Genomic DNA, 26184 nt, shown 5'->3' with positions numbered 1-26184 from the left:
TGCCATGACCTGACCTACCACGTAGACGAAGAACGTCTTGATAAATATGTATTGCTTTCCAATCAAAGCATTAGTATGTACCTCAACTGTGTCGAGTTTTTATCCCGCTTGCTGTATGAATCATTCCATTGTCCATCGGGATTATGTCTGGCGGTATACAAAGACCCTACACAAAATAGCAGCTAGTGTGTGAAACTGGTGAAGCGTAAAGACCATCCCCAGATTGCATGACTGCAACAAAAAAAAAACTCCTACGCCCGTCCCCAGATGGTGGCAGTGGTAGGGGTGGAGGAAGGTTCCTTCCTAAAAAGTCTGGAAGAAAATTAAGCCCAGCAAAATTTGCATAAGCACCATTGCTTTTAAGACAACTCAAATGACCTGGACATGTGATTACATCATTTACATAGTAAGAGTGAGAATCTACTTGGAAGGGTGAGGATGGCAAACGTTCAACAGATCTCACAATTCCAGGCCTTCGACAGCATATGCATCTCTCAGGTGGGACAGATCTTGCAGGGTAAGCTAGACAGCAGGCCTACCCCTTGAGCTACAACACTCCTACAGGTCAAAAATTCTGTACAAATGAAGTAGTAGCAGCATAGCTTGGCGACAAGCATTTCACATTTACCCATATTTTGACAGCTGGCTGGCCACAGATCTGTTATAGCCACACAAAAAAAGGCCCCAGTGGCATCAGTCTTTCACACGAGCACAGATAAATACTATAGATTTAAATCTGAACTGAAAGAACTAGATGCTTAGGTTTTTTATGTGTACACAATGATAAACATACTAGTGAACCTGTACCCATTTCCGGGGAGGGGCTTTGCATTGCAGAAAAGGAAGCAGTTCTTCTAGAGGTCCAATCAACAGTCAGTCAGGTGGGTGGACTCTCAATTGCAAAAGGTCTGGCATGCAGCAATACGCATTGCTGTTTTACACAGACGACCTCTGGCCCGCGCCAGCAGCTTGCTCCAATGTTAGCAAAACATATATCGTTACATCAACCACACAACTTCAGTCTGTGGCCATCCTCCAACTATCACACTTAGACCAACAATCAATGCCCATCCAATTCACGCAACATGCTTCACACAAACAAACTACCCACTCACCAATCACAGACTTGATTACCATCCACAGATGTCTACGCCGGTGACACCAATGCACACAGGCAATGAGCCGCAGCCTCTGAAAAAGAGGGTGCAGCCTCGCCGATCCAGAAGGGACAACTGTGACCCAGCGACCCCCGGCATCAAAAGAAAAATCCAGCACAAAAACCTGCGACCAACTGTTGACCGCTTGGAGAGGATTATATCCCAAGGAACGGCAGCAACTCTAGAACCAACAACCACCTGCACTGCGCCCTCTGCTCCCAATGTGCTGCATCACACCGAGAACGGGAAACCTATATCGCAATACAACAGAGCGAATTTAGGTTAGCATTGCTTAACTGAGCTAGCTTTATGTAGCGTTTAGTTCTGTCAAGATTTACCAGATCCTCCGGTGACCCACCTAGTCATTACAATTTTCACATCAAGCCTTAATGAAATTTGCAACGTCACGATGCACTTCTATTAGTTATGTCATGTTATTCCGTAATGAATTGCTGTGTGATGTAGATTTGACTCATGAGTACAAGACTGGTACTTGGTAGGATGTCTGAGACTCATACCTTGTAATGCAAAGTATGCTATACTTTTTGGGATTCACATACAACTGTTAACTCCCCTATCCTTATGGACACCCACACAACTGTACTCTAGCACCCTCCACCAGCCTTCCTATTCTCAAACATGCATCACACAACTCACTACATCTCCTAGCGCCCATCACTGACATTTGTCTCACTTCACCCCTACTAAGCAACATGTAATACAACTGCAGAAAACACCCAGCAAAAACACTTCCAATCCCCCCTCACACAGACAACAGTAACTCCCGGCCTACCTCACACAGACAATTTAACAGCAACCTGTGGTCTGCTCCCATTACACCCTGATAACGCTGCCTTTTACGTGCAGGACACAAAGCACGAAGAGGCCACGTGCTGGGAGAGTTTTACAGAACCAGCACTGGTGCAGGGTTCTCATAAGTCGACACAGAGGACCTGAAAAGTGTTTCCCCCACTTTGATCGACCCAAAGTCACTGGGTAGCGTAGGCTGAGCAATAAGTCTTCGACTCGTGACATCAGGGGCTCGGTGGAAGGTACAGTTAAAATCAAATTGAGTTGACAAGCAATTGCATGCCCACACAGATGTATACACATATACCATTCATAAAAAGCAGACACATGCATTACAAGTCAACACTACGCCCCCCTAGGCAAAAGCAGAAACTACACATACAATCTAGTTCTAACAAGCAGTTGGTGACCCACAGAAGAGCTCCTCTGCACTTTGGTGTAAACACAGGAAGGAGGCCGAAGGCAGAGTTGTTTTATAAGGTCACATATTTACGTGGCAACTGGCAAAGTTCTTTTTACATAAGGTGGGGCATATTTTATTCCTTATAATACATGGCCATACACTGTCATGCCCATTAATACCTGGCCTCTAGCTTAATGTATTTTAAAAGATCTTCCCGTTGCTGATATATATCAATGGATTCTCTTTTTTAGTAAAAAAAACAAAACAAATAAAATGCAGCTTCTAATGCTTTGCGGGAAAATAATGTAAGCAATTCAATTAAATGCATCTAAAAAGGTTTTCGTTTTGTGCTTTAAAATAAGCAATGCCATGCAGATTCTTGCTCTCCTGTTTTCAACTTCAGCAGTGAACACAAAAAACAGACTAACACAAAGATTTCCTCATCAGTTCATGGCTGTAAAGTATCACAGAAAGTGATTTTACAAAAAAGGAATTTGTAAAGCTTGTCAGGACTTTAATTAAATGGTGCAGCGCTATAATTTAACCTATCCTGAACAAAAAAAACTCTTGTTCACTCCCTCCCTGCTAATCTCTGCTTTCTCCATCACCATTTATTTATAAACCTCTTGAGCACATTGTCCATTCCTCCACACCCCCTTCAGTCTGCCTTTCGCTCCTCCCATTCTACCGAAACTTCCCTTCATGAAGCTAACGCTGTTCTTTCTGCTAGTCACGCCAAGGTCTCTTTTCTTATTCTCCTTGACCTTTCGGCTGCTTTTGACACTGTGGATCACTCCGTCCTGCTTTCCTCCCTCACCTCCTTTGGATTTTCCGGTGCGGTCCTTTAAGGGTTTCATTTTCATCTTTCTAACTGCTCCTACTCGGTTACTTGGTCAGGCAAAACTTCCATCGCGCTCACTTTTTTATGGTGTTCCTCAAGGCTTTGTACCTGGACTTCTCCTCTTTTACCCACTAAGATTCCTTTCTCAGCTAGTAGATCTTCCTACAATCCATCATACCACTTCTGTGCGGTTGACAGGCAAATCTTTTTCTCCTTCTCCTCATTCATTGACTCGCTCAATGGCTCCAACTGTCTTTCTGCTATGCAGCTTTGGAGGTCTTCACACTTTTGTTATCTCAACCCCTCATAAACCAAGCTTCTCTTTTTCCTGCTACTACCCTTCCAAACCGCAATACCTCCTCCTCCACCAACCCCCTCTTCTCTCCCTCTGGTCTACTTCTGCTTTCAACCTAGGCATGACCCTTGATCCATCTCTGCGCTTCTCCCTTCATATCTCAAACAAAGATCATTCCAGTCACTTTTTTTATTCAAAATCCGCCACGCTCGTCCCAATCTATCCTTCTATGCCAGCGTATCATCACCTCTGTCGTCTTTTCTCATATTGAGTATTGCTCTGCCCTTCTCCTTGCACTCCCTCCTTCCCATACTGGTCTCCCCATGCTACCTACAACTCATCTGTTTGCCTTCTATTCTGTCTTACTCCTCGATCCTCTATTACACCCTCTCTTCTTTTCGATGCTCAAAACCTCTCACTTTCTTTCTGTTGTCTTTAAATGCATCTATGGTCTTGATTCTCTATATCTTTACTTTTTAAAAAAACACTTTTTATTTCCATTTAAGGGAACAAGACATTTCAAAAGGAAACAAGAATTTCAAGCATTGCCCACATTACTAATCGAAGTCTTTGCCCCCTTACTGAGCCCCTCTAGTTCTACCCCCAAACTTGCCCCTCCCTTAAGCCCCCTCACAATGAAACTCGTCCAGTGGTGTCGTTTGCCCTTAACCAGTGTCTGAGGCTTGATCCTCATTATGTCTGCTTTTAACTTTAGTCGACTCCCTCCTGAATCCCTCTCCACTGCTTCCAGATAGAACCACTCATTTGCTTATTGTACCTGCCGGGGTGCCTTCGTCTAGTCCCTATTTGAGCAGCATGGCACTCCACTCTACTTGAAGCTCACCAATCCCATCGTTCACTGCCGCAGTCAGCCTCTCCATTATCATCATATTGTGTACTTTCCGCTCCCAGAATTCTTTCGATGGAAGAGTTTCACTCTTCCAACACTGGGCTATAGCCAGCCATCCCTCCCTCAACATTGCTTTCCACATCTTGGGGAGTTTGTATTCTTCCCTGTCCTTTTGTGGTATCCCCAAGAGGAATCTGCAGTGGGTCTAAGCTCAATCGTATTCTCGTGAACTCTTCCATCCAGCTCAACACCTCCTTCCAAAACACTTGCACTTGGGACACCACCACATGTGGGCGAGGGACCCCTGCAGTCCACAACCCCTGGGGCACATGGGAGAGGCCCCCACAGATATCTTAGACAACCTCAGGGGATCCCTGTGCCAGCCCATCAACATTTTAAAGTTGTGTTCCATCGTGGAGGTGACCAGGACTCCCCGGAAGGGGACTTTATAAATTTGTCCCCAGTCCTCTGCTGAGATCTATTCCCCTACCAGGTCCACTCAGTACCTCTGGAATGTTTGTCTCCCCAGTAGGCACATCTCATTCATAGCTTTATACAACTTTGATAGGATATGCTTTCTTGTGGTGGATAGGACTATTACCTTCTCCACTATCGTTAACTCCCTCACCACTGATTTTCCCCACTTTGGGTCCGTTAATATACCCTTGATGCAGAGATACTTGAACATAGAGATCGAGTCTCAGCACTTCCCGTACGGCTACTAATTCCCTAAATAGTTGTCCCACCCATTTGAGGCCCTTGTCTGTGAGGTTAGCCCCTTTTGCCCCAGATCAAATGGGGGAGCCAAAACAAAGGACAAAGGGGAGGGCCATGTTGTGTGTGTCCATGTCCAGAGGAGTCCTTGAATTCACACCAAATTGTCAAAAAAATACCAGAGTGAGGTGGACCCTTAGCCGTTACTGAATGGAATTTATTGGGTCCCTCACCTTCAGCGGGTGTGCCACTAAATCCTCCAACTAAGTCCAATATGTCCTCAAGTCCTGCCGCATATGTTCCAACTCAGAGTGATGCTTGGTCGCCTTGTAGTAGAGGCGGATGTGTGGGAACCCGAATCCCCCTTTGTCCCTTGGCAGTGTCAGAGTCACCATGTTTACCCTGGGCGGCTTATTTTTCTAGATAAATCTACAGAGCTCTCCTGTTACTTCCACGAAAAACTTCTCTGGGAGCTGAATCAGAATAGCTGTGAACAGATATAGCACGGGGGAGCATGTTAATCTTTATCAAGGTCCTCCTACCATACCAGGTTAACATTAGGGGGTCCCCATCTCTTCAAGTCAGCCGTCAGGTGTGCCCGGAAGGGATCATAGTTGCCAGTAACCATTTCCTTCAGGTCCCCTAGTTGCCTGAATACCCAAATATTGTAAACACTTTGGATCAACATTCGTGCCTTGGTATCTCCTTTTCGAATCAAGGAGGGGGCTCTGTTCTAGTATCAGCTTTATACCCGATTTCCCTACATTAACCTTGAGCCACGAGAGGCTGCCATACTCCAATATCTGAGTCATGAGTGCCAGGAGGGAGTGTTGTATGTTAGTGAGGTATGCCAATGTATTGTCTGCAAAGAGCAAGAGTTTGCATTCGATTCCTCCCTATGCCCTTGGTTTAGTCATTAGTCCGAATCGCTATTGCCAGTCTTTCCATCGCCAGGGTGTAAAGCAGTGGGGAGAGGGGACAACACTGTCTTGTAACTCTTGTTGGTATGAATATCTCTGTGAGGCCCACATTGACCCGGACCTGGACCCTGGACTTATTGTAGAGCTCTTTCACCCATCTCAGGAAGTTAGCCGCCACCCCCATCCTTGTTAGGACCTTCATCATGAAGGGTCATTCGACCAAGTCAAAGGCCTTCTCTGAGTCCAGCGACACTAGGCATTCTTCCTGTCCCTTCATTTGGGTGCAGTGGGTCAGGTTCATAGTCTTCCGGATGTTGTTCGTTCCTCGCCTCCCTCTTATGAAACCCACTTGATCTCCGTGTACTAAGATTGGTAATCCCACCTCTAACCTCATTCCCAGGACTTACCAGAATCTAGGACTACAGTTTTATTTGTGTTCACTTTAGTCCTACTTCCGGGTCTATGATTTCACCACTGACGTGAAGAGCGAGACGCTAACACAGAGTAAGGAAGCTATTCCGCAGACACGCCAGCCTCAGAACCCTAATCATTGCAAGATCTCATTTTCAACTGCTGATCAAAAAGCCTGTCATGCACTGATGAATGCATATGCTATACACGCCATGCTTTACACATTAAAGAAGATGGATTGCCAAGAGAACAAAAGGAAAGCTGCAGGTAAACTTCTGGTTTGAATGAACACGCTTAAACAAACACAAACGCACATCCCACCCTCCCCCATAGAAGGCAATTACATTTTAATCCACCTAGAACATGGACATTTTACAGCAGGTTTTTCAAACATATACCCGGTGGAATTTCTGAACTTCCTCTGAAAGTTCGATCTTGTCCGAATGGAAAGGCTGGAGGAAAAGCTAACAGAGAAAACATAGGCAACTCAGCCTGCTCCCACTTCTCATACAATTGTAATCAGGAACATCTACACAGGAAAGAGAAGCATCCACATCAAAACATCCAGAGGGTATAAAACAGGGATGTTCGGCAACATCCATTTTGCTTATATCAGAAGATGGGTCTCTAACTGCAAATTTCCCCTGGGAACTTCCCTGGGCCAGTGACCTTGGACACCAGCCATTGAACAATGATGGCTCAAATGCCGAAGTCACCTGGAAGCACAATTACAAGAAGCTAAATGTTAATGCTGATCTAACAAGCCGATTATCAGCACTGTATTATCCAAAATAATGATTAATGAGAAGCACAGACATATGATGAATGCAGCCTTCTTTCACACAGATGAAAACAATGGAACAGGTACAATAATTCACAAAAACCGAATTGTAAGGTTACTGCGTAATGTAATGCAATGTAGGTGACCTCGTATCGCAGCCATCTGCCACTATCGCTGGCATAGAAGTGCTTGCCTCTGTAAGAAAAAAGGGGTTGGGGTTCATTAGTGGGATAGTGGGAAAGGCAGATGGGAAACCTGTGGTGTTGATGGATGTAGGTGGAAAGTACCCGGTTCCTGAGTGCCAATCTGCTTTCTATGGATTTTGCGTATGTTAACCATGAGGGAAGAGCCCAAGATCTAATAGAGTACAGCGCTTGGCAGTTCAGGAAGTTGTAATCCCTACATTGGCACAACAATAACAGAAGTAAGGACCATCTCAAATTTTGAACATCTGAAGGTTTCAAAACTAGATTTTGGCAATAGTAGATACAGTTGATATCAGTTCACAAAATATGTACCCATTATAACACAGGAGGTTGAAAATAGGGAGATTACACCCCTATGTTTGAAAGGTTGGTCTCAACCTACAGTGCCCACATATTCTCCTAGCACTGCTCAAACTCAGGGCAATTGAGAAGATAATCAAGCATTCTCCTATAAGAGGTGACAAAAAAGCTTCAAAGAGAAACCACTAGATTGATGAGGCCTGGAGAAAAGGTCTGTTCTTGGAAAAATCTTCAAGAAATATTGGCACCCCATCTTCTGAGATGAACGCTAGCAGTATCACTTCCCCATTAAACCACACACAACTAAACATAACACTTTCAAATAAAGAGAAAGGGTGCACATGAAAGCCACCAAATGAGAAGTCCACAAGGAAAGTCTAGGAAAATGTCAGCCAACCCCCTGGGTCTGTGTTTTTCGGAACCTGGCCTACTATAACCTTGTCTGTCAACACTGGATCGGGTTCAACAGTGGCCCTTCATTGTTGATTATCATATTGGAACAGTCAGAGAAGAGATATAGAATGGGGGGGAATGGGACCCCCTTATCATTCCGATACCGCATTGAGTGTATGAGAGACGTTATGCACGCAGACAGCCATACAGAATGTACCCTCACACTAAAAGTGTGGAAGGTTATTGCATGGAAGGAAGTCATTTGCCAAGATGTCAGAATGCATCAGTGAATATCGTGGATGGACATTAAATAAAAATCTGACAAGAACAAAGTGAGGTCATGAAGAAGATATATAAACCTATGCTGAAACGATATGAAAGTAATGAAGTAACTGAAGCCTAAGAGTAACATGAACCTGAAGCTAAAAGGGATCATAGATCTAAAAGAAGATGAAGTAACTTACTTACCAATAACTGTAACTACGCAGTAACGCAAGGTGGAAATACAACATATAGAAGCTTGCTATAGAGGAATATATAACGTGGCAAGGAGGCCATATCAGGAAAATGGACGACGGTTCACGCTGAATGTAACCAAGCTACCCCGAAACAGGCCGAGGCTGTAAGAATTAGGAGACGTGGAAAGACAGCCCTGTGAGCAGACCCGACCAGGAGTCAAGGTTGGCCTAGAGCAAAGGTTCGATTTTTAAAGGATAAGCACCGAGCCCAAAGGGAGTAAGTGGATAAGCTCTGAATGCAAGTCATTCTTTTTAGATGAAGGAAGAAGAAAACATCTTTGAGAGCCAAACTACTGGTCAATTAAAAGCATACAAAGTTGATATGAGAAAGTGACCAAGTCTCTAGAGGCGAGAAGGAGTAACAGCACCCTGCAAAATTAAATCACAGCAGTAAATGGAAGGCTGAAACGGACACATTTGTGGTCCACTCACACGTGACTCAGAAGTAAAAAACAAAGCCTATTCATTAGAGCCTTAAGCTAAGATAGTGGTGTGCTCACACTCCATTGAATGATCCAGGACAGTGAGCAGCAACAAGGTCAAACTACAAACAAGAGACTTAGGCTTGTGGCCTGCTGATGAGGGATGGACTAATTGGGGAAAATGTGGAGTAGTCTGATGGGATTCAAACACCTAAGTTTTGTTTCATGTACGTGCTGGCAAGGAGTCGAAAGTTCAAGGTTGGTATAGTATGCCAACCAATTAGTAGGGTTGGGGGACAACCTAACACACAAGGTTGCAAGAGCCAATACACTGAAGCTTTGTCCACTATACTCAGTACTGCATGCATTTAGAGGTAGTTCAAGGCGTGCCCTACAGGCAAGGGGTAGCCAATGAAGCACTAACCCGTATATATTTAAGAAGTAGACATGTTCCCTTAACCAATACCTCACCCTGAAAGGTTGACAGAATAGAGGTTTTCAACAAACAATAAATGCTTCAATGAAAAAGACTTTAAGGCCAGAAAAATCCCGAAACATCTGGAGCATCCTCGATAGAGGCTAGAAAATGAAAAAGTCCCATAGATTTTCTGTGTTCCAAATGCTTCTTCCAGCTCTGGATGCTTAGAAATATTCATAAACTAGATGTATGCTCTTCTTTTCCCCCTCAAACCTATCCCAAAGTCATTCCCTCCCCTGTCTGCTTACCCAATGACCACTCTACTTGTCGGGTTGTTAATAATGTATGTAAATATGTTCTATGTAAAGCGCTTTCGATAAAAGTACTATATAAATAACAAGTTAATATTCTCAAATTTGTAAAATGGAATACTAGAGGAATCCTGTTACTTCACCTTTATTTTATGGTCACGGAAGTGATTTCCACAAACTTAAGCGCAGAAAGATGTTTACTTGCAAATAAAATTAAAGGATTTGAAAAATGTTGCGCTTTTAGGGACTTCCTCTGTCAAAACGGTAACTGCATCTTTGTGGACGAGAATAAAGCAGAATAAAATCACAGAGAAAATGAAAGGTATGGTTCCTAACTCGAACAGGGAAGGATATCTAAGCTGAATAAGCCAGAAAAAGGACTCAAGCTCAGTGTGGGGAAGTTGAGGGAGCTCAAACATTCATTGACCAAAAACATTCAAGGGCGTTACAAATTTGCTAGGGAGTTTGATATTAAAGAATGACATCACAAAAATAGTATATTAGGAAAGAAAGGAATTTTGGCCTTCAAAAATGGAGAATGCAACAATGATTAGCGAGTTAAGAGCTTGCCACAAAGGTCTGTCTTCAGTGTGCAAGATATTTTTGAATACCATAAGAACCTCTGCCCTTCATCTTTTTCGAGACCTATTATATCTCCCTTAAAATCAGGAACATCTATTAAGTGGTGCTATGTAAAAGTGTAATATTAATGTTGTAGTTATTATTAACAATGATGCTCAGTGTGTTACCAGCATAGAGTTGTTAACCTACAGGTTTATTCCAGTACCAGAGGTGTGAAAACACTTATAAGCAGCGTTTTCGCTTTGATGTGACTTTTCTGACACATACTGTGAGAAGAAATATGCCCTAGGGAATAATTTCAGAAATCTAAGCACACACATTTTTAAACTAGCACGTGACCATGTGCTGAGGACCCAGCATTAAAAAGGAATGGCAGCTACTTGCAGCACAATGTACATTCAAATGGCTTATACAAATGATAGACCGGGTACAGACACACACATAAGATGCACAATGAAACAGATAAGGCTATTACACAACTTTCCATTCCAGAAAAACACTAGGGCAACATTCCAAAATAAATGATTTTGTGGTATACTCGGTTGAGAGGAGAATCTATGTTTCTCCACCGACTCCATTTTCCCCGTTTTTTTTTCACCATCCAACACCCTGATGCCAAGTCCCACCCATTGAACACCTCTCCGCCATGGTCCCCTTTGTCGAATCCTCTTAACAGATTTGGTTTTCAATCAGATTCCTTTGTTGTTAATGGGGTGGGGGGGGGCTTAGCCTCCCCGCTGTCCATTGCTCCGCCTACTCACCAGTCTCACCCACACCACCCCAGTCCTCTCCAAACTAACCTCCCGATAACACGTTACCCAGCATCAGGCCGTGTCCACGTCAGTGTTGCTGCCTTCTCACTGCTCTTGCCACACCACCATCAGGCCACCTCCTCACCCACTGTGTCCCACACTGGAAATCAAAAGAGTATTTCTCCAGTTTAGCCATCAGACAACTGTGCTGGCAGTGACCCGCATTTGGTGGTGCTGGCTTCAGGGAGTCGTGTGGTGCCCTAGCTGGGCAAACCCACAATTTCAGCATTACATTTCTGAGACAGAACACCCTTTATTAAAAGGATGATTTTAGAAGTGCAAACTTGCAAAAACTCAGTGTAAACCCCCCCTCCTCACCCTGTCCCCTTGCCTCCTGTGGAGGAAACAAAGTGCAGGACCTTTAAAGGGGAGTAGACTTCAGGAGGGAGGGCGCAGAGAGCGGAGAGGAAGAGGTTGGGAAAGGGAACAGGAAGTTTAGTTTAGTGGTAGGCGAATAAATGTGTTGTAGCATACAATAAGGGCTCTGGGTCTTCCCTTAATACAAGCGGTCTGAACCCCAACAACCGGCATCGAGGCAGCCTGCGCTTACCCCTCAGGAAACGCCCGATTCACTGACGTCAGATGGAGTGCAGCGGATGTGGAGGTGCGGTGGACCCACTGCGCAATCAGACAGGCTGCAGAACCAGTTGCTCTGCAACACCAGAGGTGGCAGAGACAAAGAATCAGAGTTGCGAGAAGGTCCGACAACACTGATCAGCGCGGTAAGGAGGCCGCTTACAAGGTGGGGATCCTCTTGATGCCGCGGAGGGGCAAACATGCAGGCCTACAATGTTCTGCTCTCACGGGACATGCTTGAAGTATGAGGACCAGCTGATTCCTGCGCTGAGGAGGGGTGCTGGGCGATCCCGGGATCAGAGGAGCAGAGCCCCCAGGGACACAAGGGAGTGAACGAGGACAAATAAAATAAAACATTAAATCTATGAAAGTGTGCAGCACTCACTAATAGGAGGGACATCCATTATAACTCCACAGGATGAAGGAGGATACAACAGCAAGAACCTCTTCGGAGGATACCAGGCATACTGTCTGGGCTGAGTAGGGGGCCAGTGTTCAGTGGAAACCTACTCCAGAAAGCAAGGGAGGAGTGCATGAAAGGCCCCTATGCACCAGGAATGTGTGCTGTTTGGCCTGGAGGGAAGCTTCAGTGTCCATCTCACAACGTCAGGCACACTGCAATAAAGTGGCCAATCTACCCGACTTACCTGAAGAGGCACTGTCAGGTGTGAGAAACCGGAAGGCGTCTCATCCTCTTGTACCCGGGGATATGTCATCCAGGTGGCTAGGACATGGCCATCGCTTTTGGATCCAGTTCGTGGGGGTGTACCAGTGTGGGAGGATCACCTGGGTGAAAGGCCTTTGGGGAGTGGGACACCGGATGGCGAGACGCGGTAGCCCCTTCCCTGAAACACCTTTATCCCATCCTACCAGGTAGGGTACTTAAGAGCTTAACGCCCCACCCCCTTCACAACACGAGCACATTCTCACGGACAGCTTGCTATGAGAGAAAATGGACTAACACCCACGCCGTATACCTAACATGTCCGAATACAATGGTCAGGCAGGGTCAGGCAATTACTGACCGCCATACACACCAGACTTCCATTACATTTCTCCACACGGATAAAAGGCGGAGCATGAACGCACATTCTGAGCAAGGCAAAACACACCAAGAAGAAGCAGTTCCAAGATGGCAATTTAACACAAGGCGAAAGACGGCAAAACAATAGGAGATTGCAAGGAGGGAAGTGCCCTTGACTTTTTCGACAATGAACCATTACTTCCACGAAACCTCATGAATAGAAAGCATAAGACCAGGAAACCAGGCAGAAGAATCCTGCATTGTGTGTCAGAGGTACCCGGGGCCTTCCTGCATCGATAGTCAAGGAGCGGAGAACAGTCTGCTGCCGTGGTACTGTCCTTGGCTCTTACAACAAAGCAGCGCCAGTGAAATCAACACAGCAGGTGAGTTGGGAGGCAGATACCAGACCGGTCTGTGTTGAATCCGAGGATGCAAGCAACAACATTGCATGGTTAACGCTGAAGCGAACAGTGTATGAAACACATGTGATAACCAACGCAAGTAAAATCGGACAACATATGAGTGATTGAACTTTGAAATCAAGATACGCTACCTTAGACAGAGTGGTCCGGCACCACATGCATGCTCATTCGAAGGTCTCTGTAAGGTATCCAAATGAGAGGTGGCAAAAGCGAAAGAGTGACAAAGGATTGTGAATTGAAGTGGTCCTGCAACGGGTCAAGTGAAATCCTGTGCACAATCGAAAGTCTCCGATGTTAGAGTAAAGAAAGTTGATGACAAAGTAGATCAAGTTGGTCTGAGCCTGAACGAGGGAGATCAGCTGAGAGCATTGGGTCAAAGCAAGTTTGTGTTAAAGTAAATTAAAATTGGTCCGAGCCCGGCAAAGGGAGACTGATTGAATATTGTGTCAAGGCGGATCTGAGTCCAGCAGAGGGGAATCGGGGTGAACGTGAATCTGAGAAATTGAGTGTGTGCAAAATCCTGAGAGGAAAAGAACAGTTTGTTTGTTGCATTAGGCCCTCTGATAGAAGGGACTTTGAAAGGCAAAGAGACATGGGCACGGAAGGACCTGATGCTAATGTTTAAACTGCACCCTCGTGCTGGAGAAGCAGCATGCCACCTTGTCCCGTGATGAAAATGTGGGGAAGGGAGGCCAACGTCCTGACTATCCTGACATATCCTTTCTTGGACACTTCTTGCTTTTACAAAACATTGTTTCCCACACTATTTGTAATTAAAGGTAAGGATTGGCAAGGTGGTCCTTTTATTGTGACAGGACACCACTAGGAGTGCATTATTATGTGATGGTCGTAGCTTGCTCCCATTTTTAGATTAAGGATTAGATACCCTTTTTGAAGTTCAATAAACACCCTTTAACTGTGGTCACTTGTGTCCGTCTTACTGTTGATACCATGCCTTCCTTACACACGGCACCAGTCAAGGCACCCCAAGACAGTTGGTCCACAGAAAGGCGAAAGGAGAGCAACTGCCTGCTAAAGGAAAAGTGAAAGGGGGCCCAGGACCGAGAGGGTGACCAGAAGGCCCAGAGAGGACAGGCACAGCCACAGACTAAATGGAAGATCACAAATAACAGGCGATCAGCAGTAACCAGTGCCAGCCCACGAGAGAACATGGTGGACACCGCACAATCAGCCGCTGACCCTGAGGCTCAGGTGAGGACAGGAGCACCAGCACGTATCATGGCAGGGATCTCATCAAGAGCAGCATTCTTAAGGAGACCAGAACTGTTCTTCATACAACCTCAACATGACCAAGGCCAAAAGGTGGGAAGAATGGATGGAGGAATTCAATGACTTTATAAGGGCAGTAGGTGACCAAGACTCAACTAACATGTCAGACATATTTACCAACCTGGCAGGAAAAGAAATAAAGGGCATCATATAGACGATCCTACCGCAACAGAAAACCATGTACACAATGATTGCAGCAGTGAACAGAAAACTGATCGTGCTGCCTAACGGACACTATGAGAGGTATTCTTTCAATCAATGTGCCCAACTGCCCCAGGAGATGTTAGGGGAGTTTATCTTCAGACTCCAAAGGAAGATCACTCACTGTAACTTCACACATTTCTCGGATAATGAGGCTGACTTAGAATAATGGTGCACATCTGTATTTCGAAAACACCTGCTGAAAAAACTGCCGTCGCTCCCAGAAAACTAGTGTATGAGAGGGTAGACGTTTTAGCCACCACCATAGAGAACCCGAGGAAATAGGATGATGTGGCCTTACTGCAGGCCATGTCAACAACAGGCTTCAGGAATCAGGGCGGTCCGCCCAGGGCAGGGCATGGTGGCCCATACCAAAGATACCAAAGAGTAAAACAGTGCTACAGCAGCAGAGTCGTATTTCCCCATCAAGGACAGTGCCCAGCCCTAGGGCAGATGCGCATGCAGTGCGGCTGAGAAAACCACTTTCAGGAAATGTGCAAAGAGAAGGCACCAGCCCGCACAGGCTACAAACCTATGCCGACAGGACCAGCAGGGCGCCAAGAATCACCCCGAGGGTTCAACAGCAGGACGTAAGAAGGTCAGAGCTTTCAAGGACTACCACAAGGGAGGCACATTGCATTGCTTGAACCCCAAACCAGGTTCATCAGAGTGATGGAGGACCTTACCCTGCAAATGCCATCTCATTCCCCAAGAGGAGCGAGACTATTCGCCAAACCCAGCAGAGCTATATGCATGCCACCCTGAAATATATGACACTGGATACATGAGACCCATACAAGAACCCACCAACTGATTGAGAGGAAGAGGTGTACGCTCAGCATGGCTATGCCCAAAATGACTGGTACAGCAGAGAGTACGTGCAACTGATCAGTGCAGAGGCTGATGTTACAGCCCCAAGAGTGACTATCCAGATAGGAGGGTTGAATCACCAATGTATCATTGACACAGGGGCCACCGTCAACGTGATGAATGCAAACCTCTATCAGATAAGTGACCTCTACCCGCTGATCCCCCTCCCAAGCGAGAATATTCCAATGGGGTGCAGTGCACCCGCTTCCTGTCGATGGGACACATTCCGATGTGGCCTACACCACAAAGGGTGCTTCGTATCCACAATAATACATGAATACAGAGTCCCATGATGGGCAGATGCTTGCTGAGCTACTGTACTGCACATGCCCTGGCCCTCATCGACATCCAATAAACCCAGTCTGAGGTGGTGCAGGGGCTCCTGGCAGGAGAACACGGTGACAGATCAGGAGATGACACTCCAAAAAACAAAAATGAAATTCCCAGTACTAGCTGAGGGTGTGGGCATGCTCAAAGGCTCAGTAATTACCCTCCATGTGGACCAGACAGTGAACCCGGTGCCTCAACATCCACATAGAGTGGGGTTCCAACTACAAGCACAGGTGTCCCGATAGTGAGTGCCCCGATACCATGGGTATCGCCACTGGTGGTAGTGCCGAAGAAAAATAGTTGACTCGACTCTGCTTTGACACGCGCATACCAAACATTGATCTAGAGGGAGAGGGAGAGAGGGAGAGAGGGAGAGAGAGAGAGAGAGAGAGAGAGACATTCTGGTCCAATCATAGTGGGCATGATTATTAGGCTAAGACAGGCCATGCGATTCTCGAAGCTCAACCTCAACCATGGCTATCAGCTTGACATCCAGTCGGACTCCAGGCCCATCACAATGTTTACGACCCACGAGGGGCCCTTCTGCTACAAGCGGCTAAACCTTGGGATATCGTCCATTGCGGAAATATTCCATTGCGGAAATATTCCAGGAAACTATCTGCCAGCTGATCTCACCAATAATGGCTACCTTTAACTGCAGTGACAATATCCTGGTATTCAGCATGTCTCAGGATCAACACGACAGAGTGCTATTGCAGGTGTGTGAGATTTTACACGCAGCAGGCCTCACTCTGAACGGGGCCAAATGTGACATTAACAAGCCCAGTCTGAAATTCTTTGGGCACATGTTCTCAGACCGGGGCATGTTAGCGGACGCAGACAACCTAAGTGCAATTGTGAATTTAGCCCCACCAACAGACTTCTCAGAACTCAGATCCTTCCTGGGCATGGCGGGGTACTGTACCCGGTACCTCCCACACTATGTCATGCTTACAGATCCCCTCAGAAAGATGCTCACGAAGGATGCACTATTTGAATGGGTAGTGAATGCAGGGAAGTGTTTCAAACTATCAAAGATAAGCCTGTCACCAAACGCAGACAGGCATACTTTGATCCCAAGTGGGACACGGAAATAACAGTAGACATCAGCCCCGTAGGGCTGGGAACAATCCTAGACCAGAGTGAATCTGTAAAGCAGCCCGGACAACATATAGTTGCCCACGCCAGCAGAGCCCTATCTGCCACCGAGAGGGCCCACTTACAGGCTGTGAGGGAGAGTTTGGCGGTACTGTGGGCCTGTGAAAAGTTCCAACATTTCATCATTGGGTGTCGCTTCACCCTTGTCACGGACACCCAGGCTCTGCTATCCCTATTCGGGAACCTAGAAGCCGTGTGCATAGAGAGTTGGGGCATCAGGCTCCAGGAGTATGAATTCTGCATCATGCACAAACCAGAGGGGAGGCAAATCCAGCAGACAGCCTATCCAGACACGCGGAAGGACAATAGAAAGACACTTGGGGAAAGAGGCAGAGCAATTCATCCAATACCTGTCAGAGAATGTGCTGCCCCCATTGCTCACCCTAGCAATGTTCACCAACAAGAGCAGACAAGATACCACCATTAAGGCTGCAGTTAACCTCACCAACACAAACAAGTGGAAGAAAGAGAGACATGAGCTGCAAAAGAACAAAATGGTGTACATAAAAGATAGAAAGGATGGCCAAGGTGCAAGGCGAGCTAACCACCACTGAACAGGGGATTCTACTGAGAGGAAATAGTCTTGTGGTACCTAAAGCCCTGAGAAACACCATCGTCAAATTGGCGCACGAGGCCCATCGGGGATGGGCAAACACAAAAAAAGATACTGCTTAATCAGGTGTGGTTCCCCTACATGGATGCTGTGGTGGATGGCATACTAACACACTACCGGGCCTGTCAGAGGGCGGCAGCAACTACAGTCCTGTGCTCCCGAAGGATTGTGCTGCTTCCCAGGGGTCTTTGGCAAGACTTCTAAGGGCCCTGTGGAAGAGGGGGGGACGCCTACTGGTGGCCATGGATGAATACTCACGGTTCCCAGTGGTAAAGCTAGTGCAGTCCACAGCGTTCCACATCGTGGGGGCGGGGGGATACTAGACAAACTGTTTGGTGAGTGGGGCATATCAAACATAGTGGAAAAAGACAATGGACCCCCACCCCCATTCCAAGGCTATGACTTTAGGAGGTTTGCAGTCCATCTCGGCTTCCAGCACCAGAAGGTCACATCGCTCTGGCCCCTAGCCAAAGATATGGTCCACCATCAAGCAAACCCGGCAAAAAGCCGTCGATCAAATGCTGTTTCCCTAAGCCCTGTGCAAGATGCTGAGAAGCTACAGGAGTACCCCTGCCCATGAGGCCACGGGGAAGACTCCAACACAAATAATGATTTAATATAAGCTCTGAATCTGCCTGCTGCAATACGAAGACTACACGGAGGAACAGGATGCAGAGATTCAGGAAAGAGATGCTGAGAGGAAAAGGAAAGCGAAGATATGGGCTGACCGAAGAAGAGGAGTGAAAGCCACAGCTGCCTTTTGGAGAACAAGTTCTGATTGGACAGTGACAACAGAGGAAGATAGACACGCTTTACGACCTTTACCCCTTTCAAGTGACAGAAGTCAAAGGGATCCATGGTCACTGCAGCAAGGGATGAGTGTGACATAACCCGAAATGCCTCCTTCTTCCGCAGACTGCACATGTCAGACACAGAAACCATGGAGTCACAAGATCACATGAAGACAATAGCGAGAGCGTGCCAGAGGAGGGACAGGTGGAACAGCCAATGGAGGACCTGGCAGAAACTGATGAAGAGGGAATCGGGGGGAGACTCTCGAATCCCCAGGGCGACCCCACCGGGTCATTCAGAAACCCTCACGGCTGATCGAACAAAAGGTGAGACCTAGACGTTTCATGATAAGTAAGGGGGAGATGTTGTGGAGGAAACAACGTGCAGGACATTTAAAGGGGAGTAGACTTCAGAAGGGAGAGCGCGCAGGAGCAGGGAGGAAGCTGGAAGTTTAGTTCAGTGGTAGGCGAATAAAGGTGTTGCAGCACACAATAAGGGCTCCGTGTCCTCCTTCAATACAAGGGGTCTGAACACCACCACTTCTCTTTCGCATAAGGCCAACAGTTCACAAGAGCCAATTGCAGCACAAGAAGGGAAGGGGAATTGATCATTTGCAGATCTTGCAGAGTTCACAAAAGGAAAACGAAACTGGCTTCCAAATGCACTGTTGTTGAAGCACAATTTCAGGCTTTTGTGGCAGAATCTTTGTGACGTGTTTACTACCCTGAAGAGAGTACCAGGATGTAAATGGGTTAGTAGGACTAGCAGGTGGGTAGTTCATGGTTTCCAACTACAAATATGGGGGCTAAGGGTGCATTAATTCTGCAGGTCCTACAGACTGATACAAATGGCGGTAAACATTGGGGGAAAAATTTCCCCACCATTTTTACTAATACACAGGATTTCCCACAATTTATCAGTCGGAGTTGGGGAGCAGAATGGACTTTGAATGGCTGCTTACTGTTCGTGCTCCACCCAACCTACAGACCTGCATTACCGCAGAATGTATTATTATGGTGGCAGCGATTCAATGGAATCTTCCCGAATTTACCACCTTGTAAAAGCAGGCGGATTCCATAGGTATCCATTGTAAATGCCCCCTGCAACTGTTTAATTAGGGAGGAATTTACACATTTCCACTAACACAGTGGAAAAGTAAAGTCTAAATGCGAATTTGCTTTTGCTTTACTCTATACTTTTCCACAACAATGTGGAAAAGTTAAAAATTCAAGTAAAAAAATGACTCCCCCACTCTCCATCTTACCCCAGACTGGGTGATTTACTACCCCGCCCTTTCCTCCCCTGGTTGCTTGAAGACCCCTTACTGACTAAATTGCATGCTCTCCCTAGTTAGCTCTCTGCTCCCTGGTTTCTTGGATTCCCTCACCTTGTTCTTGCACTTCCTGAAGCTAGGCCTCTGCTCAGTAAATATACTAACAACAACAACAACAACATGGTCTCCTGCATGCAATTTAGTTTGAAAATTAAATTGTCCATTCTCCCTACCCCATGTGCCATGGACTGAAAATCTCAGGCACATTTGAAGTGTGTAGGAACATCTCTGATTAGTGGAGGAATGCACCACTGTACTGTAATTGGAGAGTACAGTTCTCCTGTTTTCTCATACCACGTTAGGAAAGCATCCTCTTTTAACGTCATTTTTTGGCTGCGGCCTATGCAGCAGATCCTTTTCACGTAAGATGATTGAGTTTTTTGGTACACTAACATTTTCAGTTAATATTAAGTACCGACAATCTGCTGTTGAACTTCAATTAAACACCACATTTTTTATTAATGAGTACCGTAGCGAGTACCGTAGGAAATGGTTATGAAGAAAGAACATGGTCACTTTTGCTTGAATGGCATAAAAACTGTGGAATCAAACAATTAATATATGTTGTTTGGCACCCCAGTCCTATCCTTCCAATTGGTCGGATGAGTAATGATATCTACATTCGATGTAGTGCTCGATTTGTCGCAATGCTACAGAAAGTCATTTCATATGTTCCATAATATGTCAGTTGGTCTGGGCAATCTTACATTAGCTATTGTTTTATAGGCAACCAAGGCTCCAAGGCACCGGCTGAAAGTGAGAAGGGATATGAGGCATGAAGAGGTTTGGGGAGAAGAGCAAACATGCACCCGACATCATGTGTGTCCATGGGTCAACCATGAGAGCCTACTAGGAGATTTTGTGACCAAGAGAGGGGTCTGCAACCTTAGGCTCGCTAGATGTTTTGGAGTGCAACTAATATCAATCCTAGCCAGCACAGTCAGAGGTGAGGGCTCATGGGAGTCATAGTAGAATACATCTGGAGAGCCAAAGTGCCTGTGCCATGGTATGATCTTTCAGGATTTTTGCTACAGTCACACCCTTGCCCATTGCATAACACCCCCATCTCTACGGTCACTCTTGTGACTTATAAGAAGATTAATAATTTTTTGTGCGGAAAGGTCAAACAATGAAAGCAAACATTGGTGGGCAATTTAGAATAAGTAGTTAGCAAATACAAAAAACTAAAATGTTGATCATCAAATCGGTAATACAGAAAATAGTAAGGAGGACGTCTGCAGCATACAAGAGTTTCAACATACTTCACTTCTATGAGGTCTTCCCTCCTGCACATTCCCCCATTCTTTAGTTGGAGCGGATCCCTTGCATGCTTGATTCATATCTAGGCATCAGAAGGAGCTGCGAAAATAGGGGCAAAAATGGAAGACCACCATAGATACACTTGGTGAGATTGTTCTTATACGTCGACTTCCAGAAAGAAATCTTATAGCAGACTCGATTTTCTATTTTATTGTTAATTCACTGGTCCTTCTAGAAGCTGGATGATGTTCGATTGAAGTGGCAAAAAGGTTTCCACGTTGGGGAGAACGGTAGAGGAGGTGTACATTGCGCAGCATTTTCCTGAATGCACGAAGACCATTAGACCTGCAGCATTTTACTAGCACCACCTTTTATGAATCTGTACTCGGTAGCGAGGCATGCGCCCCCACCACTCGGCGCTAGATCTGCTGTTTATCGAGCCCCTGTCGCTGTCTCTTGTAGAGTTCCTCTCTCTTCTTCTGTTACCTGGCTCTCTTCCTTCCCCATGCCCTTCTACCATTTATCGCCATCTCGCCACCCATGAGCTTACCTGGTCCCGGCAGATATCCAGCATTACACCTGCTCGGACCAGACACCACAGCTCTGCCAGCAATGAGAGGAGGATGTGCACGATATCGGTCCACCTGCCCACGGTCAGCATGAGGATCATTAGGCTGCCCATGCGCACGCACACGGTCTGGTACACCATCTGATCACTAGGGTTTTGCTGCTGCTCCTCTGCGAACAAAGGAAACAGAAGAATCACTGGTGGCTGCATACCGTCCTGCTACCAAACAGGCAACACTCCTAGCCTGTGCCATAACCCGTTGCCAAATACACAGGAGACCAGCATAACATTTCATCCCCACACTGACGACACCTGAAATGTGTTATGCGGCCCACTCTCACACAATTAGAACACACCTGAAGCTACATCTGCACACACACTCTTCTAAACTATTAAGTCACGTCTCTCTGGCACAAAGAGGTTCATAGTGATAATTTCGAAAACGAAGTTTCGACAAAGAAAAGTTTGGAAAACAAAGTTTCAAAAAACAAAGTTGTGACAGCCTATATTTAACAAGCAAAGTGCATTTCTTTAGAAACCAATCCGTCGACAATAGTCATGGACTGGTTTCAAATGAAATGCACTCTTACATGTTAAAAGTAGCATTTCAATGCTTTTTATTGTTTTGTAACTTTGCAACGTTAGATGGAGTTGTCCAGTGCTTAAAATACAGCACTGGACAGCTCCATGTAACGTTTCAAATTTACAAAAAAAATAAATTAAAATGCCAATATACACAAAAACTTTGAAACGGTACATGGAGCTGCCCAGTGCTGTAATTTCAGCACTGGACAGCTCCATGTAACGTTTCAAGGTTTTAGTGCATATTGGGAGGGGTTCCCACCAGCCCCCCGAACCTCCACGCCACCTTCCCACCCCGCCAATCCTAACCCATGTCCCAACCCTAACCCTAACCCTAACTCATGTCGACGGCACTTGCGAATTTTTTTCAAAGAAATTGTCATTCATTAGAAATGGCATTTCGACAAAAAAAAATTCTAAAGTTTGCCATTCGAAACTTTTTTGTTCGTTACAATGACAGGACACCCACAAGGAGATGGGTGCAGTGGAGTAACTCTGCTGAAAATGTTGGGGGGGACATGACATCTGAAGAAAAGTTGCCCCAGTCAAATGAATGGGGACAAAATGGTGTGCCACATGAAAGTTGGGGGGGGGGGAGGGGCAAACACCCCTGTCCCACAGCCCCCTAAAATAATTACGCCCATGCATGGGTGGCAGCTACATCACAGGTTATACCCTGCTGTGACAAAGACAGGAATCAAAGGTGGCTGGTGCTATACCCATCTGCCACACACATGAGAGATGCATACAAATGTTGACACATCCTTTCAATTCCTGGAGATGGTGAAATGTTTGTGAAGAGTAGTAGCCCTCACCTTGCATGTAGATCACCAGCAGTGTGTAGCAGATGGTGAGAGGCGTCCAGAAGCGGATCGCCTCCGAGGTGGTCAGAAAGTCCTTATTGATGAGCGAGATTGCGGCCAGGTCCGCCACAATAAACGTGATCTTCAAGGCATTGCAGAGTCCATGGGGGATGCTGTGCCACGAGGTCAGCAGGGAGATACAAGCCCCACAGTAGCGCTCCTTGCTATGGAGCTCGTACATGGTACAGATATGTCTGCAGAGGCGGCGCACATAGTGCATGATCAGTGCGGCCAACCCCACGGCAAGCACCAGGTTCCAGGTGCGGTGCGGTGCCCCCTCATGAAGAAAGTCCAGACTGCAAGTGATGCCACACCCCAGGGAGTACTGGCACAGTAAGAAGAGCTGGCTGCTGCTCTGGGTCCCCTTGAAAAAAGAAAGAAAGAGGAGAAGGGCCAATGAGCATTCATCATGATTCATCAAGGGTTAGTAGGACATTCGGATTCTTGATTGGCCAAACGAAGGTCATGACATTTTCTCACATCATACATTTCATTAGGTCATTTAGAAAAATGACCAACACAACTGTCACAAATGCGCTTTATCAAAATTGCAATGACTTGATAAGGCAGCAGATATGATTAAATAGTATTCTCTGTTTTCATGCAGGCATGTCTGAGCATTTCCAGCAAATCTATAAGTTTACATTATGCCCAGTTTTCAAATTACATTATGCCCATTCAGCGCATTTCATGTGTCTAGAATGCCCAGTTGGCTCAGCATTAAATATTTCCATTATACCCATTTGCTCACCAATACTAGTTGATATTATGCCAACTTCACATTTGGTTTCTGGTTCTGCAAGGACCAAATAATGTGAGGTTTGCATTTGTTCATTTGACCCATCATTGCCCAGCCATAACTGCCCCTACCTTCTGCTACCAGCTCCAGAAACAAGGGAGGCCAGTGCTTGTTGCCACAATTATGGTCCTTGCTGAAGCATGAGGACAGCACAAATTGGGTAACTTCACCTTCCTTGCCAATTGTAACCTTAGTACAACAGCTGAGCAGGACGGGTCTTAGCCCTGATAGAAGGGAAGCATTTGGACCAGCGTGATCACTGGGACCATCACCTGTACATATATGGATATTGTTCAAGCCCTAACACTCCAGCAAATGCACGACAGATCTCAGATTCCAAAATGGAAGTCTCCCTGTTCATGGTCTTGGCCCAAGGAGTTGACCAACTGAGGAAGGTCAACCAATTTTTGCATTATCAAACCGGGAGCATTGCCCACAACCATTTTGAGCTTGTGGCCCAGTTGGTGCCCCAAATAGAAGGCTAGAAGACAGAGAGAACAGTGTAAGAAAGAAGAAAACCATGATAGTTCCTGCTATCTGAAGGGTGGGGGGAAAAGGATGAGGAAACAATGATAATTGTTGACAAAAGGAGAGAAATGCAAAAGGAGGCACAGATATAGTTAGTAACTTACAATTTACCTTAAACATGTGGTGGTCTCTTAAGAAATTGAAGCCTGGGGGAGAGGGGCTCTTTAACAACCCAAGCCATCAGGGGGCTTTGGATCTGGCCCACTGCCCTTAGGTGAGGAAGAAGGATGTGAGAAATATGTTTGCAGCCTGAAATCCCTCTGGAAAATCAACAGTCAACTGGACCAGGAGCTACTAAAGCCCAAGAGGGGTAGAGTTTGCGATCAACCACTACAGAAAGATTCTGGACCCATGGCTGGCTTTGTGTGAATTGCTCAAGGTGACTGTCACGCATCGTGCTCCCAGAGGGCCTGCGCCCCTGTGCTCACCTAGGTGGCACCGTCTGTCCTGGCGCCTCTATCTTAGGTGGTGCTGAAGACAAGGCCTTCATGTGGAGACGAGCACGGCTGCTTCTCATACACAGATGAGGCCCCTTCTGCGCCCGGGTTGTATTGGGCGCGCCGTCACCGCTGTGGTTCGCATGCGCACAGGACCAGCTCCCGGTATCTGCGCATTCACACTGTGGAGTGTGTCTCGGGTTGCTGCTGCATCACTTCCCATGTCCCCAGCCTCGCCCCCATTCCTTGTGCTCCATGAAAGCAGCTTGGGGGCACGAACCTGTGCATCTTAATGCTCCGTATTCGTTGTTGGTTTCCTCTGACCATTTGGGTCCATGTCCCATTTCCTGATCCTTTTCTCTCCTGGTTTCCCTCCCTCCTGGACTCTCTTCCTCTGGTCCGGGTCTTCCTCTCCTGCTTCTTGACGTCCTCCTCAGTGTCCTGGCTACGGGTGCTCTTTCTCCTGGGTCCTCTTCCTCCTGCTGATACCAGCCTCAACCCCTGGCCTCATCCATTTGTCCTTCCAGTCTGGTACTATTCTGGGTTACGCCTTTCTGGTGAGCCTTCTGTGTTCCCTTGTCAACCCTGGACCATCTGCTCCTGTGAACCTCCCTGGAATACTCCTTCTCTTCGCATTGTCCGACCTACCCAACGTCCTGTATATCTTGGATTCCCTAGTCAGTGCTTGCACTGTCCCCTCATCCATCTAATCCAGGCAAGTCAGCTGTGATGTGGGGAGTGGGCCTGACAACAACCTGCCTCACCTCAGGGGAGGTGTCAGGTCCGCTTGCCACCTCACATCAGCAACCAGTGGTCGAAATGTATGAAAAGAAGTAGTGGAACAGTGTTCCCTGCTGGCGTGTGCCTGTTCCCCACGAAACCCATCGACATGCCGCCTCCCACGCACCGTGCAAAGCCCCAAACACACTGCTGTTTAAGGGAATGTTCAGTGCAGTGCAAGTTTCAACTTCTTCCTACATTAATTATTAAAACGAAACCCTTCTGGAATGGTTTCTTTTTAAAATAAAAGTATAGGAAGAGTAAAACTTAAACAATAAAAAAAGTAGAAGATCCCTGCTCCCGCCCACTTGACAAATGGACAGGATCCTGTATCCCAGAGCGTTAGACAGATTCCAGATACACAACGTCGACAAGACGCAGAGTAAGACAGATTAATTAGCCTCTAATCACAACCTGTACCTGAGATGGAAGCCATGGAGGAGATACGTGAGGAATAACAAGCCCCGAGAGCCGAGGTAGCGAACCTCAAGCAGGAAAATGCAGTATTGAAGCAAGCCATGACCCATGGGGCGGCCACATCGATTTCTGAACAAGCAATGGCACATACCACAACTTTGAAGTTTGACAGAGACTACCGCAGACTAGCCGAATTT

At 46.4% G+C, this 26184-nt stretch overlaps 1 protein-coding gene across 1 annotated transcript in view; it reads right to left on the bottom strand.

The window, feature by feature from the left end:
* TMEM82 (transmembrane protein 82) overlaps positions 1–26184 on the bottom strand; it is a 197830-nt gene that overhangs the window by 16680 nt on the left and 154966 nt on the right. The window contains exons 4-5 of the mRNA XM_069611086.1: positions 22979–23390; positions 21564–21751 (exon numbers count right to left, since the gene is read on the bottom strand). Of these exons, the coding sequence (XP_069467187.1) occupies positions 21564–21751; positions 22979–23390 (600 nt within the window). The remainder of the gene's footprint in view (positions 1–21563; positions 21752–22978; positions 23391–26184) is intronic.

This window comes from Ambystoma mexicanum, chromosome 8 (assembly GCF_040938575.1).
Source record: "Ambystoma mexicanum isolate Mex_15411 chromosome 8, UKY_AmexF1_1, whole genome shotgun sequence".
Lineage (NCBI taxonomy): Eukaryota > Metazoa > Chordata > Amphibia > Caudata > Ambystomatidae > Ambystoma > Ambystoma mexicanum.
Note: the sequence above shows the minus strand (reverse complement) of the source record. Positions and strands in the feature narration are given on the sequence as shown.